Genomic DNA, 16,987 nt, shown 5'->3' on the forward strand with positions numbered 1-16,987 from the left:
CACAGGCCAGGCATTATGAAAACTACCCATCAGCAAACCACAAAGGAACACTGATATCTTATATGACCTATCAAAGACCCTGACACCACCAACATAAAGACTAGAAGCTTGGCATGAATTCAAACAAAGAGAGAGCAATGGATTCATTGTCTTAACATATCTGTATTCACACCAGCTAAGTGAATACAATCACTTGACCATATTAGAGGTTATGTCAACAGTCGTGGTTAATGCTGCACGAAGCATGATGTGATTTGTTTTATCTGGCTTAGAAAAGACTACTGAAGGGAACTATTAAAGAAGCCATCAACTATGTCCAAGAATACCCATGGTTCAGTTTATTTGGAACTGTTAAACTCTAATAAAAACAACCACAAATATTCAAAGCTTGTGTACATATAGGCGAATGCACTGAGTGGAGCTGATTACTGACACCATTGAAGCGTGGCCTGAGTAACGCTGGCAGTAAAGTGACCAGCAGATGAACACAGATACTGCACCTGCTTCCACTACGTGACTGAAGTGAGCCAGGTGTTTCAGGAGACTGAGAACACAGCTAATTACTGGGCTGACTCAGGTAATTATAGAGACTTGTATGGGACACGGCCTATCATTTAACACCTTTTTGCAGTGACCTTAAATGAACATGGAAGCCAAGATGATGCCACAATGGACCTTTGATTGCAAAATTCAAAACCTCTATAGATCTTCAAGCATTTCTTCAAACATCTTAAAAAGAAAATAGTTTAGTTTTTTTTTTTTTGTTTAATGCCATTACAGTTTCATTTTGCGTCCATGTGCAGAATATTGTTAAAAAACAACTGCCTTTACGGAGTATTCAGTTTGCTCTTAGGAAAACCTGCAATGCTTTTAGTGACGTGAGATGAGAACGGCGTCCTGTTTACTTATCAGGAAAATCATTTCGCTTTCAGCTGCCCTGATATCGGTCAGCACTTGTTAAATTAATGAAAACCTCATAAAGCAGAGCTATATTTGGGTCACTGCTCGGAAAACAGACATAGTAATCTCCAGTATTTAGAGAGAATTGGTCTCGAATCGCTTTCTCCCCCCTGCTTTTTTCTTGCCTTGTTTGTTTTATGAAGTGATGCCTGAGGATTTACATTTAGATTAAGAATGCAATACAATACATTTCTTTTAATTACTTAAAGAAAACTCCTTTCTAATTCAAAGACAACGCGATGAATACAATAAAATACTTCTGTTTAACATGCGGGTCTTTTACAAGACACGCATACTAGATATGAGTCACAACCCATCTGAGGTGATTCATTTTTAGCTTACACAAATGTAGTCTTTTATTTAGTCTGGAAATCTGTCAGTGTTAATAATTATAAGCAGAGCAAATTCAGGCCACAGACACTTATTTCCAAAATGTCAGATTGGACAGCCAACATCTGCTGCCAGAACAATGAGTGCATTTTTTGACTAAAATGAGGCTTCTACAATGAGGCTATTATTTAAAATAATATTGCGATCCCAAAGATGGTGGAGGTTGTACCTGACATTTTCATGCCTCTTGACATAGAGGCTTTTGAAGTTGTTATCTTTGACGAGTCGTTGTTGCTCTTCTTTGTCTTTACATTCTTGCAAGCGCTCCATTATTGCCAATTTCATCTTCATGGAGATGTAGACTGGCAACACAGACTGCAGCAGGTTCTCCTGCAAATACAAACAGACACACACAATTAGTTACATAAGTGCAATTTAGGAGAGTCAGGAAATTAAGCTTATTTGACTGCTGCACTCAGTATATAGTCATGAGTGGTCAAGTCCTGTAGTGAACAAAGGTCTACCAGAAACAGAAAGGGTGGAACAGAAGACATCCACAAATATGATGAGTAGCACACAGGCACAAAACCTCCAATTCCTGTGACCATTTTTAATTCTCTCTGTAATCACATCATACTTTGAGTCCCAGTCTGTATCGGTCCTATTATTTCCTCAGCACTGTCCCCACACCTGTGAACTTTTACTTCGCATTCAGAGCAGGAGTGGTTTATATAGGGACCAGAATATTCACACTGGGTTAAAAGTGGTGCAGTGGCACCAAACACATACAAAGAGTGTATCATTATGCGGCTATCGCATCTAGTCCATGGTTAACATGAGACAGCAGAAGAAATGTGTGTATAGCATGATGCATTCATAAAGAGAATTGGAGCCATAATACCCTGAGGCCTGAGAAATGTGCAAAGTTCAACTGCTTCATTAAGACACAAGTCTGACAAGCCAACTTCCAAAGAAATGATTAATCCCTTCTCATACCATCTGAAGGGCTGCAGGTTACATCATCTGACTACGCTGGCTGAGACGAGGCTTGTTATATTTAAATTCGACAAGTCACTGCAAAGTGCTTCAAATATATTTCCTTTATTCAGCGAGGTAAACGTGTCATTGACATTTTAAAAATCCTTCAAAAGACTAGAGCAAGAGTACTTAGTCTTTTTTGCTAATTGACTTAGGGGACCAACATTTGTAATTGTGATGAATGTGGTGACAACAATCATGAGATCTGAGTAAGGTATTTGTACAGAAAGAATTAAAAGGAGAAGTTGATGTGCATTTCTTTGTGCATGAATAAATTAGTTGACCTATTTACACATTTTTCTGCATATATATATATATATATATATATATATATATATGCATACTATTACAGTGATGGATGCTCATGTTAAACCTTTTTGCAAGTGACAGCTAATCAGAAGAAATTTTACTAAAAAGGGGAGGAGCTAAAACAACTTTTTTTTCAGAACTATGTTATAAATGTGTATGTATATAGTGTTTTGAGTTATTAATGCTTGTAATTCAGCGGGGTTGATTTTTTGTAATATTTTCCATTCATATTTGCTTAGGATGTAGAGCAGGAGGAACGAGGGCTGCATGTGTGAACAGTTAGATTCGATTGATTAAACTGTAAACTGACTTTTTTAAGGGTTTTCAATCCAGACTCCAGCTGGGCCACATAAGAACATTCACATTCTTGTTTTTAAGCCATTCCTGTCTTCATTTGGCACACGGTTCAAGTCATTGTCTTCCTAGACCACTGATCGTCTTGATAATCTAATATATTGCTCTATTCTGGGACCCTTTTATTTACTTCAGCTAATCAGGAGCTGGCGAACCTCCACTCGCTTGGCACAGAGATACCACTACCACACTTCATGGTATGCAAGGTATGTTATATACCTTGTTTATGTGTCTAAATTTAGTGCTTTGGTGGTTTACATGTCAGAAATGTCTCTGACTTTTTGGAAAAGCCAAGTGTGTTGTACAAGACTTTTATTTCCCTGGAGGGTTTCTGGACACTCTCCAAGCTGTCAGAACATATCAAAGACCTGAGAGAATGAAAATTAATTTTGAGTCTTATTTTTTTAGTCCAAATACTCACGCTTTTTAAAAAAAATTAATTTAAAGGGAAATTAAGAAGTAAGATCACATACATGCATTTAAATGAGTGTAAACAGTAGACAGCATACAGTTATGTCTTCTTAATTACTCAAAATAGTTTATACATAAAATTACAGTCCCCCATTTACATAAACTCTCATGATAATTATACTTTTGCTGTTACGCACACGCATCAGGGCAGTTTTTTGTTCGTATGTTTGTTTCAGTATCTGGATTGCGGACACCTCGACACGTAGAAAGGAGAAGCCGGAGCAGTAACCACAGATCTTCTGATTAGTGGATCTCTGATGTACCTCCTGAGTCACTACCACTCCGAAGTAAAAACAAATAATCCACATGTAGTAATATTTAAACACAAACAATGTGGGCGAGATCATGAGGGTTAAGAACTCACCTAAGGCAAAGCATTTTATGTGTTAGTCCTTAAAGATGCATATTTTGTGTGTGTGTGTGTGTGTGTGTGTGTGTGTGTGTGTGTGCGTGTGTGTGTGCGTGTGTGTGTGTGTGCGTGGGCTCATGCTTCCTCCTCTGTGCAACAATATCACCTGCTTTTTAGTCACAATGGAAAATATTTATCAGACAAAAAAAAAAAAAAAAAAAAAAAAAAAAAAAAGAAACACCTCTCATAAAGTGACCTTTGCACAGACGACGGTCTGTAAAGTGCTTCTGGAAATGTCATTCTTTATATAATGTGTACATGTGAATGAAAATGTATATGAAAGATTCCTAGTATAATACTTATTTTAACATGTATAAACATTGTTATTAAACCAATTTTATTAATGTTGGTTTCACATGGGAGCATAAACAAACAGTTTGAATATCATTTTGATGTCCTTCACACCCTGCCAAGAAGCATTTCAGGGGAATATACTGGGCTTTTCCCAGTGGAATTGACACAGTGTGCGATTGTCATTGGTTCCTCTTTTCCTCTCGCTCCCTCTCTCTGCCTTCCCCTCTCTTCCCAGCCACAGTTCAAATACAAGAAGAGAAAGTTTGAATGTTAACGGTTATATCATTCCTTTTTTTTCCTGCTAGGCAACACTGAAGCCTCCCTGTCAGCATGTTTTATGTCCTCTACTAAGCAACAGTCAAAACAAATGATAAAAAGGGAAAATTGTTGCAAAAAGGCTTCTGAAGTAGAAGAAGTCAGCACAGATGCGTGTAATTTAAAAGGCATCACAGGAAAATCTAATTTGAGAAGGATTTGGTAGTCACATTGAAAACATTCATGGGAGAGTCAACGTGAGGGCAGCCAAAGGCAAAGCTCAGAAATTAAATGCAATAAAATAATAAGAGTATGGCAATAACGATTACAATGAGCTATTTTCATTTGTCTGTAATGCTTGTTTACATTCTGTGAAGGTTCAAAATATAGACAAAAGCTGGGAAATCTCATGATAAAGCACCATGTTACCCAAGTCACGCTTTATCCAGTGATTACACCGCAGACCTATTTTCAGAAACAAATTTTCATACATTTACATACAACACATACTAAAGCATGCATGCCACACAATGAAAGCCACTGTATTACCTGTTGTCTCTTTTCTACCTCGAGCTTCATCCGCATACCCACGGACCTCAGGGTGTCCTGGAAAGTCTGCCTCAGGGTTTTCTCCATTAGGACTTTATGAAAGGCTCCCACCACACTGCCGCACAGAAACACCACTAGGTTGGACAGCAGCTAGAGAAAGAGGCACAGCAGCAGATGTTAGAGCTCAAGTTGAAACACTTGCTATGCACAAACACACGAACACACACACACGCAGGCATGAATCTGAACCTCTGTGTGCCTGCTGGACTGGGACATTACAAATTAATGATACTCAAGTTCCTACGTCAATGGCTTTGGCTTTGTACTGGTCCATTTTTTGTGTTTAACTTGGCCAGTAATAAACACAATATTTTGACACCATCACATTACACATTGAGATTCACATCTGTACGTTTTCAACTGTTTGCCATCTGCAGAATAAAAATGTATTGATTGTAAAATACCAGAGTTGTTACACACTAAAAATCATGGATTTTGACACCGTGCTGTTTAAAGAAAGTAGATATAACCTTTTACAGTTTCAGTGTTTTCTGAAGGATTCCTACGTTCTTGTAATTATGAACTGCAACTTGCCATTTTCCCACAAATTATATTGACCTGAAGTCCTGAACACATTCTTCGCATTAAAGCAACACCCACAGACTGATTAACATCACAGAAACAGTAAGAACTAGAATTACTAGAACAATTCAAATGATTTTACCTGGTTGGCAAGGTATCTGGTCTCTGTGCTGTAAAAGCTGAGGTGTATTGTGATGGCCAAAATGTGGGACAGAGAGGAAATGACGCTCAGCACTACAGCGTCCTTCAGCTGGAATGGCAGCATTGTGTATACAGAGAAGATGATGAAGAGGAATAAAGGCACCTGGGAGCATATAGGAAAAGATTGAGTCATTTCAAATCATTCCTAGTTTTTGGAACAATTACATCATCTGGTGTTTAGTCACAGATCCAAAGCTAAAAGACTATTCACAGCTAAGCTGTAGAAGATTTATGAGAAGAAAAAAATCTGTTTTATGCAACCAAACCAGCAACTTGGTGACCTTGGAGAATTAGAAAGTATAAATATTGATAATTTTTTTCTTCTAAATATACTAAAATATACTATATGCAGAAACAAAAAAAACAAAAGCTAATATTGAATGTCCGTGATGTTCTTGATCTCACCAAGCACTGCACAGTCCCTGCAACCACTAATGGAGATTCAAAATCAGTTATGCAAAAAATAACTATCTAAACAAACACCAGTAAAGCCAACCTAGGCATAAGTTCACTTAAGATGGATGGAGTCAAAGTGAAAATCTGCCCCGTGGTCTGAAAATTCCTTTTGGAAAGCATCAGTGATACACACCAGTCTAAAGAGGACAGGGACCATATGGGTTGTAAACAGTACACAGTACAAAAGTAAGATCTATGAGAGCACCATTAATGCACAACAACATAAAAGATACCAGGAAAAAGTTGTTTAACTTACGACATATTCAAGAAAAAGAGTGTCAAAAAATTTCCATATATTTCTCAACAGCCTTGGTTTGTAGCAGAGGGTCAGATATAAAACCGATGCCTGCAGTCCAGGCCTGTTACCCATTGATAATGTTTGGGGCATTACGAAACCCAACAACAGCAACAGAAGGGAGGCCTTCAGGTGTTGAAGGAAAGATCCAACACAGTGGTAAACATACGTCGTCCCTGAAATTTAAAATAAGCTATTATTTTGAGATAAGGGTGGCATGTGTCAGTAGTTTGCCCACAGTAAGAAGGTCCTGGGTTTGAATCCATTGTGTGCTTCTGTGTAGGTGCCTCTAAAGGGTTCTCTAAAACTGCTCTGGCTTCCTTTCACAGTCCAAAGACAGTTAGCTAAAGTGGCGATTCTATATTGGTTGCAGGTGTAACTGTAAGTCTGAATGGTGCCTGTACTAGCCCTGCGACAGACTGGCAACCTGCCCTGCCTCTTGCCCTATTACAGCCGGGATAAGCTGCAGCCCTCGATTGGACAAGCAGGAAAAAAAGTGGATAAGTGGAAAGATGGATTTTTACATTTTCATTTCTACCATTCAGTGTATTGTCTTTGTAGTTTTTCTAGTAAACATGTGGTTTTCAGGACTAACTGAATTAAGTATTTGTGCACATTTTACACAGCTTCCAAAGATTTTTGGTTTCTGGAAAAGGTTTGCATTACTTCAGTTTGAACTCTGCTGGAAGGTGAAGTTACCTGGTCCCAAGGTAAGACAATAGGTCCACTGAAGATGAAGGTGTAGCCCAAGGTGAGGTGTGTTGCCCATACAATCAGGCCTAGCAGACGCCTCCATCGCTGTGTGAGTACGTCTGTACACACCAGCACAAGCACAGCTAGGAACACACACAGGCTGGCGCTCACCACACTCACAAAGACATAATGTTCCTTGGCTCCCTATACCAGAAGCCAGGGAGAGAAAAATAAAAACACAATTTGTTAAACTCTTACAGGGTTGCTCAGTGTCTTTCAAGCCTGGTTGAAGATGATCAACAGCTTATCCTCAACCAGGTTTCCAAGGTTTAAATTATAACATATTGTTTAGGTAACATCTCAGTAGTTTGCTCAATTGAAGCAGAGGTTTTTCCACAGAGGACTGCTGTATAACATAAGTTCTATTACAAGTATTTGCAGTCAGGTTTAACAAGAGACAGCTCCTAGTTTTTAAACACAATATTAGGCAAGTTTCGGGTCAGTGGCTACATTTGTGCATGAACCACAGGTGTATCAGTGGCAGAAGAACTATGTTAGCCATCTAGTGTGAAGAAGCACAACTAATAATGGCACTACCTGCAATAACCTCCTTTATTTCCCACAAGATGAAAAGCAAACATTATGGATTTTGCCAATACTGTGAAGTATTTGTAAATTTTGTGTGAAAAATCTATATTTTCACCTGCTTGCATGTACTGTAGAGCCTACTTATATATACTTTAAAAAAAATATTTGAACGAGCAGCTCAATATTTTTGTTTTTTTGTATCGTTTATATCTGCAGTTGAAGCTGAAGGTAAAAAAAATCAACATAAAATGCTCCTGAGAACAAAGGCCTATGTGAGATTACTGCGTGTCTTTATTCACAGTTGTCTCTGCTTCATGTGCTGTTGCCTCCAGGCCAACATCTTCCTAATTGAGTTACTGCACAGTGAGAAGCTGGCACAAAGGGGGGGAAAAAGAATGCATTTGTGAAAAGAAGAGCGTTTGTGTGTCTATGTTTGTGTATCAAAAGAGTAGGTAAATACATGCATGAGAACAGCAGCCATGTTCGTCCATGTGTGCACATGATGTGTGATTGCCTTGGCGTTAAGTGGGAGAGAGAGTAGGTGTTGGAGGGAGGACGCAAGAGAAAGTAAGGGGTTAAAAGAGCGCTCAGGAGTGAGACAGACGCACAAAGTCAGAGTCAATAGATCTCTGAGCGGAGAAGGCCATCTCTGCATTGTATGTTGAGCTTTCTGGTTACCATGGCAGCACTGGAAAAGGCCAGATCTCAACTAAAACATTTTCCGCTCCCCGTGTAGATGCGAGTCTTGACAAAACCTTTCTGACGGCAGCAAAAGCACAATTACTTCGTTTCAGCTGCAGAGAAATCCACGTGAGCAGATACGGCTTTAATGTTTAACATGTGGCACACCAAGGAGGGGGGGAGAAGAAAAAAAAAAAAAAAAAAAAAAATCACACAAAACTAGCCAGGGTGTTCAAAGTTCTGTGGGACATGCTATACAGGTGCTATACATGCTATAGCCATTGTATTTGGATAAAATTTAAAGAACCTTCCAGGCAATGAGGACCCGAGACAGGTGTTACAAGATGCACTTTTAACGCCAGTTTTCTCTAGTTTTTCCTTCATTTATCATCCAATATCCACGACTGAAGAAGAGTTACATAAGTCGAAAGTGACTGCCTGACACTGATGGCCACCCCCTAAGCGACACTGTGCCCCTCCTTTGCATTTAATAACAGTGTTATACAAGCTCCATCCCAACATTTTCTCTTAACTCCTCTGTACCCCTGGCAACTGTATGCGCAGAAGAGAGGAAAGGAAAGGGAAAAAAAGGAAAGGAAAAAAAGCAGTGTGTGGTGGTATGCCAGGGGATTGCTGAAGGTGTGAATAGATTTTACATATTTTGAAATCCAAATGAGAAGCTACATATTACCAACATGGACGTGCGAGCATGTGTGTGTGTAAAGTGGATACAAGAGTGATGGAACCAATGTTTGAGAGAGACATGAAAAAAAAAAAGGAGTGTGCCAAAAAGACCGCAGCAACACAATAGAAGGAAGGTTAAAATGATTTTTCCAGCAGAAGAAAGCAATATAAGCTACGGTGACAGAAGCTGTAGCAGCTGCCTGCCATCGTGCCAAAATCAACAGCATGCCGCTGAACAGCAGAACTCAATGAATACATGTCTTTTCTTGTCACGGTAGGAAGCACAATTGCAGTCGCTGTACTCTGACAGCTGCATTGTTTTAAACATTTTACTGCATGTCTTAGTTTTCTCTTGATTTGTTTTATTCTATTCAAATTTCCAACAAAGTTGATGCAAGTTTTAACTGCTGGGTAAAACAATTAACAGAGAGAACGTGCCTCAGAGGAAAAAAGGAACTAAACGCAAGTATTTCTGAGCCCTCTCTAGCCGACCTTGACCTCGCATCTCTCTGTGGATAAACGAGACACTGAGACAACACACACTTCACGTCGTTTCCTGCACAAAAACAGTATAACCTTATATAATCTTGAAACTGAAATATGCATTCCCTATATTCATGCCTACTTCAGATACATCCTCCTTCACATTAAAACAGTTACACAATCACTCACTCATTCACACTCCTCTACATCTGTACCCACAGTGCTTTATTCAAGCAGCTATCAAAATAGAGGAGTGCTTTTTTTTTTCTCCCACATTTTCACAGGTGACCTAAGGTTTCAAACTGAACATCCAGCCACATCCTGCTTCATAACACAGCATGCTACTGCTGCTGTCCTAATATGCCAAATCTCTCCCCCAAACACCAATCGACTAACTAAAACTTATCATCGTTAAAGCAGGATGTGACAGGTTTGTAGTTCTTTAAAATAACTCTCAAAGAAACATCAATGATGTTTCATCGTTGGTGCATTTCAATACTTGCAACAGCAATTTGTGTCATCTAGCAATAAAAGCTAACAGTGATGCAAAAAGCAGGAAAACTGCAGGTGTGTTTGTTTATGTTGGCTCAGCAGGTCCTTTCCTTGACTAAATAATAATAATCTTCTAAGATGTGCCTCAAAACAATACTTGAACCAAGCTGGTTACTTTCTTTTTTTTTTTTTTTTTTAAATCTAGAGCATCTTAATTGTTAACTGCATACCGTCTTGGATGAGTGATTTCTTTAATTTGCTTTTCTAACATAATTTCATCAATTGAAAAGAAAATGCCAGGTAGAAAAACTGAGTTTATGACTACAAGAGCTGCTGTTTATGTGCAGCATCTTGCTGTCATTGTCATAAGAGACCATGCTGTGAAAGTCAGGTTGTGTATTTTTTTTTTATTTAATTGTTATACAACAGTTTATGGAGGCTACTAATTTTCAGAAATTCATTTATTCCTTACACTCACTGCATGATTCCTAGATAGGCAAATCAGTAAGGCTAAAAAAAGCAATTTGAGTTCCAGTAAGTTTATAGCATATTTGGTTTAAGACTTTTTTAAAGTATTTTTAATCTAATCTAGTCAAGCTACTTTGCGAGAATTACTTGAACTGGAACTTGCACTGGATTCCACTTCCCTGATTCCTACTGTGCCACACCGGAAACACTTTCCACACAAAATGCATCATGTGTTGCTGAAAACCTGCATGCTGGATTCAGCTGTTGGGTAAAATCTTGGCAAAGGAGCCAATTTTCATTACTCGACAGTGCAACCTAGCAATCATATTTTGGAGGTTTTAAATTATAATGTCATGTACAATTATTAAAATCCAGGTGCCCATATCTTAGTATATGAAAAACTGACTTAAGACATTTTAATGCCAATTAATACCTTTTATGTAGTTGAAGCCCAATGATTAGTCACGGGAAGGAATTCAAAAGAACTATTGATCATTTCCAGTGACTCCTCTCCTCTGCCTCAGAGGTCATGAATATAATAACTGTATCGTTAAAAATCACAGACTGGGATTCATATTTAAAGGTATAATGCTTGAAAGCAGGCATTCCAGTGTTTGCAGTCAGTATAACTTTTAAACAAATGTGTATGTTAAAACTCACCAATCGGAGGGCAAAGAACAGAATAAGGAGAAATACACAGAAGAGCATGGAGAGGCCCAGCAGGAGTACCAGCAGCTGATACTGGCTGGTCCAGGAGTATTTGCGGTAGAGTGCCTCATTTCTGACCATTTCCTGGTCGTTCAACAGGTACTTTCCCTTGGCTGGCATGGCTAACACTTTTTAAAGAGGCATAGCAGGTGTTAACAAGGACTCCAGAGGGTAGGAGTATCTGTCTCCACAACTTATTTTTGTGTGTGCAGGTTAGAAGTTTGTTTAAAAAAAAAAAAAAAAAAAAAGTTCAGAGTTATAGATCTGCTAGTGGCGGCTTTCTAGCTGATGAAACTTCTGTCTTTCCGGCGTGGCATCTTGATTGTTGTTGCTTCTCACACTATCGTTGTGGTTCTCTCTGATAGATTTCTTCTCAGTCTCTCTCCCTCTTGGCCTCTCTTGCCCCCCTTGCGAGTCCTTTTGTGGCTTCTATCCTCTGTCTGGTGTTGGCAGGCAGACCCGCTTCATCCTTTGCCAGCTACTGTGCTGCTCCCTTCAGTGAGTAATAAGCCCAGGAAAGACAGACACAGAGGAGGAGGGGAACAGAGTTTAAGAAAGGGGAGGAGAGAAGTTTGGAGGAAGAGCGGGAGGGAAACAGGAGCCGATGAGGGGAGCAACAAAGGTCAGTCGTGATCCCACCAGGATTTAGGATGTAACTCAGCACAGAGGTTGGGAACTCCAGTCCTGAAAGGCACCTGAAGGATGGAAGAAGGCAAGACAAAGGAAAGAGAAAAAGAAAATGATAAAGATTTTCAAAATCACACACACAAAATCACAAAATGAACACAGGTTTCATATAAAACATGGCAAAAAATTAAGGCTGAAATTATTTTAAGGTTTTTTTCATATGCTTTACACTACACAAAAGGGAACAAATAGTCAGGCACTTTATGGGCTCATAAAGAGATATCCAAATCAGTCACAGAGCACAGGTTTACTCACACCTGAACTCTCATACTTATGTAAAATCTATGCAAAAATCTATGCATAAAAAACCCCTGTCTGCTATGTGCAGGATCCTGGCTCTCTTCTGATCAACTTTCTGTTAGATCTGAATCACAGAGAGTTTCCAGAAGGTTTTAAATATTTTTCATTTTTCATTCTAGGAGAAATTAACCTTTGACAACTGGGACAGTCGCTGTGTGACAGGTGGGGAGGCTCCAACTCCACTGGGACCCTGAACTGGATAAGCCAAAATTTATGGACGGATGGCTGAATGGATTCTAAGGGAAGGTTCGATATTATTTCTTTTCTTCAAGTGAGCAACGTTTGGTCTATGTTTTTTTATTTTTTGCAAAACAATGCTTTTAGATTCTCAGAGCTCATAAGTGTCGGGTTTATTAATTTTTTTCACTTTTTTATAATTGCATTCTTCTGGATACCAAACAAACGTCCTCACGTGTCACTCTGACCTCTTCCCAAAACATTTCCTATTCTGCCGGATGCAGCATGTCTAGTATATTTTATTTTAAAAACTTCTTGTGGAGGTCTACTACATGAATTGTTGAACTGCTTTTACAACACCTAAAATAGAGTTTTCAATATGGATCAAATTTATGCCTGATCTATTTAGAATTTGTGATTACACCAGTGTTTCTAAGCTTTACAGGAAGCAGCCACATGGATGACCACAGTGGTCACATTAACTGAATAATACAAGCTTCTGAGCTCCTGTACAGTTATGGAAATTATTTCTCTCGCTAGCCTGCTCAACAACCAAACTAAAGAGCCAGACAGCTGCAGCTCAGCTTCCAGTAACAAAAGCAGACAAAGCACAAATTTATGCTTCCTATAACTGTATGCATTATGAACGCATGTAAACCAGAACATGGCCTAAATACCAGCTCTACTTTTGAAGAAAACATTTGAGCTGAGATCCTCAAAACCATATGCTAAAAACCAAAGAGACCAATTGACCACTGTTTTGACAAAATTTAACATAATCCTTCTAAAAGCTGACATTTGAAATTAAATTCCTCAAAAAAAATAAAAAATTTAAAAAAAAGAAATAAAATACAAAGGGGAGAATTTGCATTTTTTTGTCCATTTCTAAGCAACAGAATGAGAAGGTGCTGTCCTGAAGCTCAATAGAAGCAGTTTGAACTTCACACCGCTGTTAATAGAAACCTCATTTCCTCCACTTGCTTATATCATTGCCCTAGTGTGCAACGTGTGGAAGACACCACTTCATACTTGTCTCTCGCATAGCAACTGAAGCGGATGCCATGTGCCATAAAAAGAGCTGAGGGAGGAGTAAGGCAGAGAAAAAAAAAAAAAAAAAAAAAAAAGACAGGACAGCTATAACACTGTGTGTAGGTGAAGAGTCAGCCGCAATCCTTCAGCTTTGTAGTAATAAAATGCACTGCCACAATAAGTACTGTGAGGACTCGTCCAATGGAAGTTTACAGCCACTTTGAACTTTCCCTTTCACCCCTGCTGCTGGACACAACATCATCTAGCTGGTCTCCCCAGCCTCAAATAACACTCAGCTGGCAGTCTGAGGGCGGTAAAAGCAACAGGGTGAGCAGGGAGGTAAAATAAAGTGCATAGTGGGGGATCAAGCCCTCCAATTGCATCAGTAGGAACCAGCTGGCCTGCAAGAAGGGAACCCTGTTTAGTGGCTGTTGACCCTGTAGGATTCATTTACTCCGCATAACCACTAAATACCATGTCTAGACCTTAAACATGGGAACAGCTGTAAGCACATCCTTTAAACATGTTACTATAAATGTCAGGATAAATGAGGAATGAACATGTCAGCTATATATACCTTTATGATCACATGCATGGGAAACTTGACATGCATGGGTAAAAAAAAAAAACACTGAACCGATGGTGCAAAACATCAAATAAACTTGTGATAACACCTGATGAAAAGATGGGGAACTCAACAGGAATCCAATTTAGCGCATTATGGGATAATTTAACACATGAAGCAGTTTAAAGTGAACTGAAACAGTCCAGACAGTGTGTCTAAGAGGGAACAAGGGAGCTATTATACCTACACTAGATCTCAAGGACACTACCTATCAATGGACTCGCAGCAGTCTTTCTATTTGCTATCTGGCAATATATCTTCCTATATAACAGAAACTATACAGTGAAGTGAAAAAAATAACATTCAGCAGTTTTTCTTTTTAAACTGTACTAAAGACATAGGAAAGTGGACCCTTTTTTTTTTTTTTTGCCTTATCCACAAGATTTGTTCAGCGGACTGGTGGGGTGAGAAGAGATGTTTGTGTCGGTTTTCTGGACTAAGCCGTAAAAGAAGCCATAATTTTGTAGTAAAAGTATAATTTGTGGGGAAAAAGGTTTTTTAAACCTTATTTTTAGATTTACCAAAAGAGGAGATTAGAAAGAATTTAGTTTAAACCTGTTAAGACAGGATTTTTATTGGTTCTCAGAATTTAAGTGGCAAATCTAAGAACAAAGCCAATAAGCCCCTACTTCAGCTCCATTTTTCCCCCTCAATGACAAGGAAAGAAATTTAACAAAACACCCATAACTTCAATCACTGATGAAAGGATGACCCAATGACTTAAGTATTTAATGGGTTTGTCTAGTCTTTAGGTAACCAATCCACACTGCAAAGACTCCCATTTACCACATGTCAAAGCTCTAGGCCCTGACACTGCTTTTTATACTTCAACTCTAAAGTAACCATAGCAAAAAAGCAGAACCATCAAACCTGTGGCTGCTCTGTGGCATGGAGCTGGGAGAACACACAGGGCTGTATGCCTCAATAGAGCAGAGTCTCTCAGCTAGTAGGATTGAAACTGCTGTACTGACTGCCAGGCCTTTCACTATAAAAGCCTGGCAAATGAAAGGATCACATAGCACCCTTGTAAATTGGCGTCACTGAATTCTCGAAGAGCAGCCATACAAAACCAACCAACGTCACTGTGTGCTTGCTTCTGAGCAGTAGGAAGTATAGGTCCTGGTGTCAAGGAAAAGGGAGGGTGAGATGACTGGGAGCTCTCAAAACGGATAGTTCCAGAAGAAAAGACAATGACTATGACAAGTGTGGTAAGCATCATATGTGTATGTGACTAAAATGAAAAGTTACACTAACATACACAGAACCAAGTCCCTATTATATTTAAGTGTGCACCAAATCCCTGAATACTTGAAGTGATTGGATCGATAGTTCTGTACAGTGATGTTGGTGTGACTTGTGCCTTTGCAAAAAAATAAAAACCCTTAAAACTTAAATTTCATTTTCATTTTCTGGACAAACCCACTGTAAATCCAGAGGATGGGGCAGGCAATGAGCAAAGATTATGTTGATGTGTCTGAGTGCTTATGCATGATTCCAGGCTAACATCCAGGTAGCTCTCGAATGATTGAGGAAGTTACAGCAGACCTCTGTATTAATAGCCTGAGGACATATTCACAGAGAACAATGCAATGAATTAAAAAAAATATAGATTTTCCCATTCCTTGAGTGTAAAGAACATAAGCCACTAAGGTGATCTGTCATATGTTCTCATATTTAATGAGTGATCCGTTTACAAAACAGATGACAAACAACCTGACACGTTTTATTTAGCAATACCTGTCAGCTATCTACTGTTATTATTAATCATGCTGTGACCCTTCACCTGTACAGTTTTAAATTACTATTGCTTAGTTACAAAATCTTAATGACTTGTCTGGATCTAAAATACAAAGAAATAAAAAATCACTACTGTCTTAGCTCTGCATCACCAAACCAGGGACAGGAAAGCTAGCTGGGCCTCGAGACCACTTGTTTGACATCCCTTCTCCATATTGACCCACGGATACTTTTTGTGTGTTGTGCACCAGCAGTCTGTTGAGCAGCAGAATGACATCTTCAGCCTCTCGGGAAACAAAGCAGGAGTAGGTATCCGCTGGGCAGCCAAAAACACCAGAGGCCTAACAGGAAGCAACTAGAGGTGTCCTGTCAAGCGACTAGATACAGTGCAGCGCCTGGATTTTTAGACCTTGACACAATCTCAGTTTTGGCTCCGTACTTTAGCACATTAAATTCGTACTTTCAGAGTCCGATTGAAAGGGCATGAATTCTTCATTGATGATTTCAAATTGTATGCTTGAGTGCTGCTCAGAAATGGTCAATCTATTCTATTTATGCTAAGTAATCACCTCATTGGAAATAAGCCAACGTTATCTGATCTAGTTGAATCATCACCAAGCCTAAGCCCATTCGAATCCTTTTTATGGAGAGCAAACAGGCAGGCCTCATTCCAAAAGAAAACTACTCTGCTTTTATGGTCGCCTTTGTGTTGGTATTCAATAAGCTTGGACAAAAAAGGGACAAAGAGTGACCTCTGTTAAAGACAGACAACCGCATTTTTCAACCCATGCTCTACAGAGTCAGGGTTAAAGGTGATGTGGGTAAAGGGCATATCAACCCGAGGCACCTGACAGAGCTCGCTTAGTATTACCAAGAATTTAAGTCACAAATATCTAAACATGACCCACTAATTAATCTCTGATAATTAATTTTATTATTACCTATTTTTATTCCTTTTATTATTAACTGCTATTGAGGTTGTTAATCTAGCCTTATTAGTCACTTTATAAAGTCAACATGCATATACCAAATACGTCTTCAATCCACATACAACCCACTCGTGAAATGAGTTAAAGACCCATTGTCAAACTTTGCAAATCTCAATGCTGCAGTTTATTTTTGTACACTTACA

At 39.0% G+C, this 16,987-nt stretch overlaps 1 protein-coding gene across 2 annotated transcripts in view; it reads right to left on the reverse strand.

The window, feature by feature from the left end:
- Positions 1-16,987, reverse strand: part of adcy7 (adenylate cyclase 7) — a 64,742-nt gene that overhangs the window by 21,854 nt on the left and 25,901 nt on the right. For both annotated transcript variants that reach the window (XM_031746510.2, XM_031746509.2), the window contains exons 2-6: positions 11,253-11,995; positions 7,203-7,400; positions 5,694-5,855; positions 4,970-5,119; positions 1,520-1,680 (exon numbers count right to left, since the gene is read on the reverse strand). In XM_031746510.2, the coding sequence (XP_031602370.1) occupies positions 1,520-1,680; positions 4,970-5,119; positions 5,694-5,855; positions 7,203-7,400; positions 11,253-11,420 (839 nt within the window). In that variant the 5' untranslated portion in view covers positions 11,421-11,995. The remainder of the gene's footprint in view (positions 1-1,519; positions 1,681-4,969; positions 5,120-5,693; positions 5,856-7,202; positions 7,401-11,252; positions 11,996-16,987) is intronic.

The sequence above is a fragment of the Oreochromis aureus genome, linkage group 1 (assembly GCF_013358895.1).
Source record: "Oreochromis aureus strain Israel breed Guangdong linkage group 1, ZZ_aureus, whole genome shotgun sequence".
Classification (NCBI taxonomy): domain Eukaryota; kingdom Metazoa; phylum Chordata; class Actinopteri; order Cichliformes; family Cichlidae; genus Oreochromis; species Oreochromis aureus.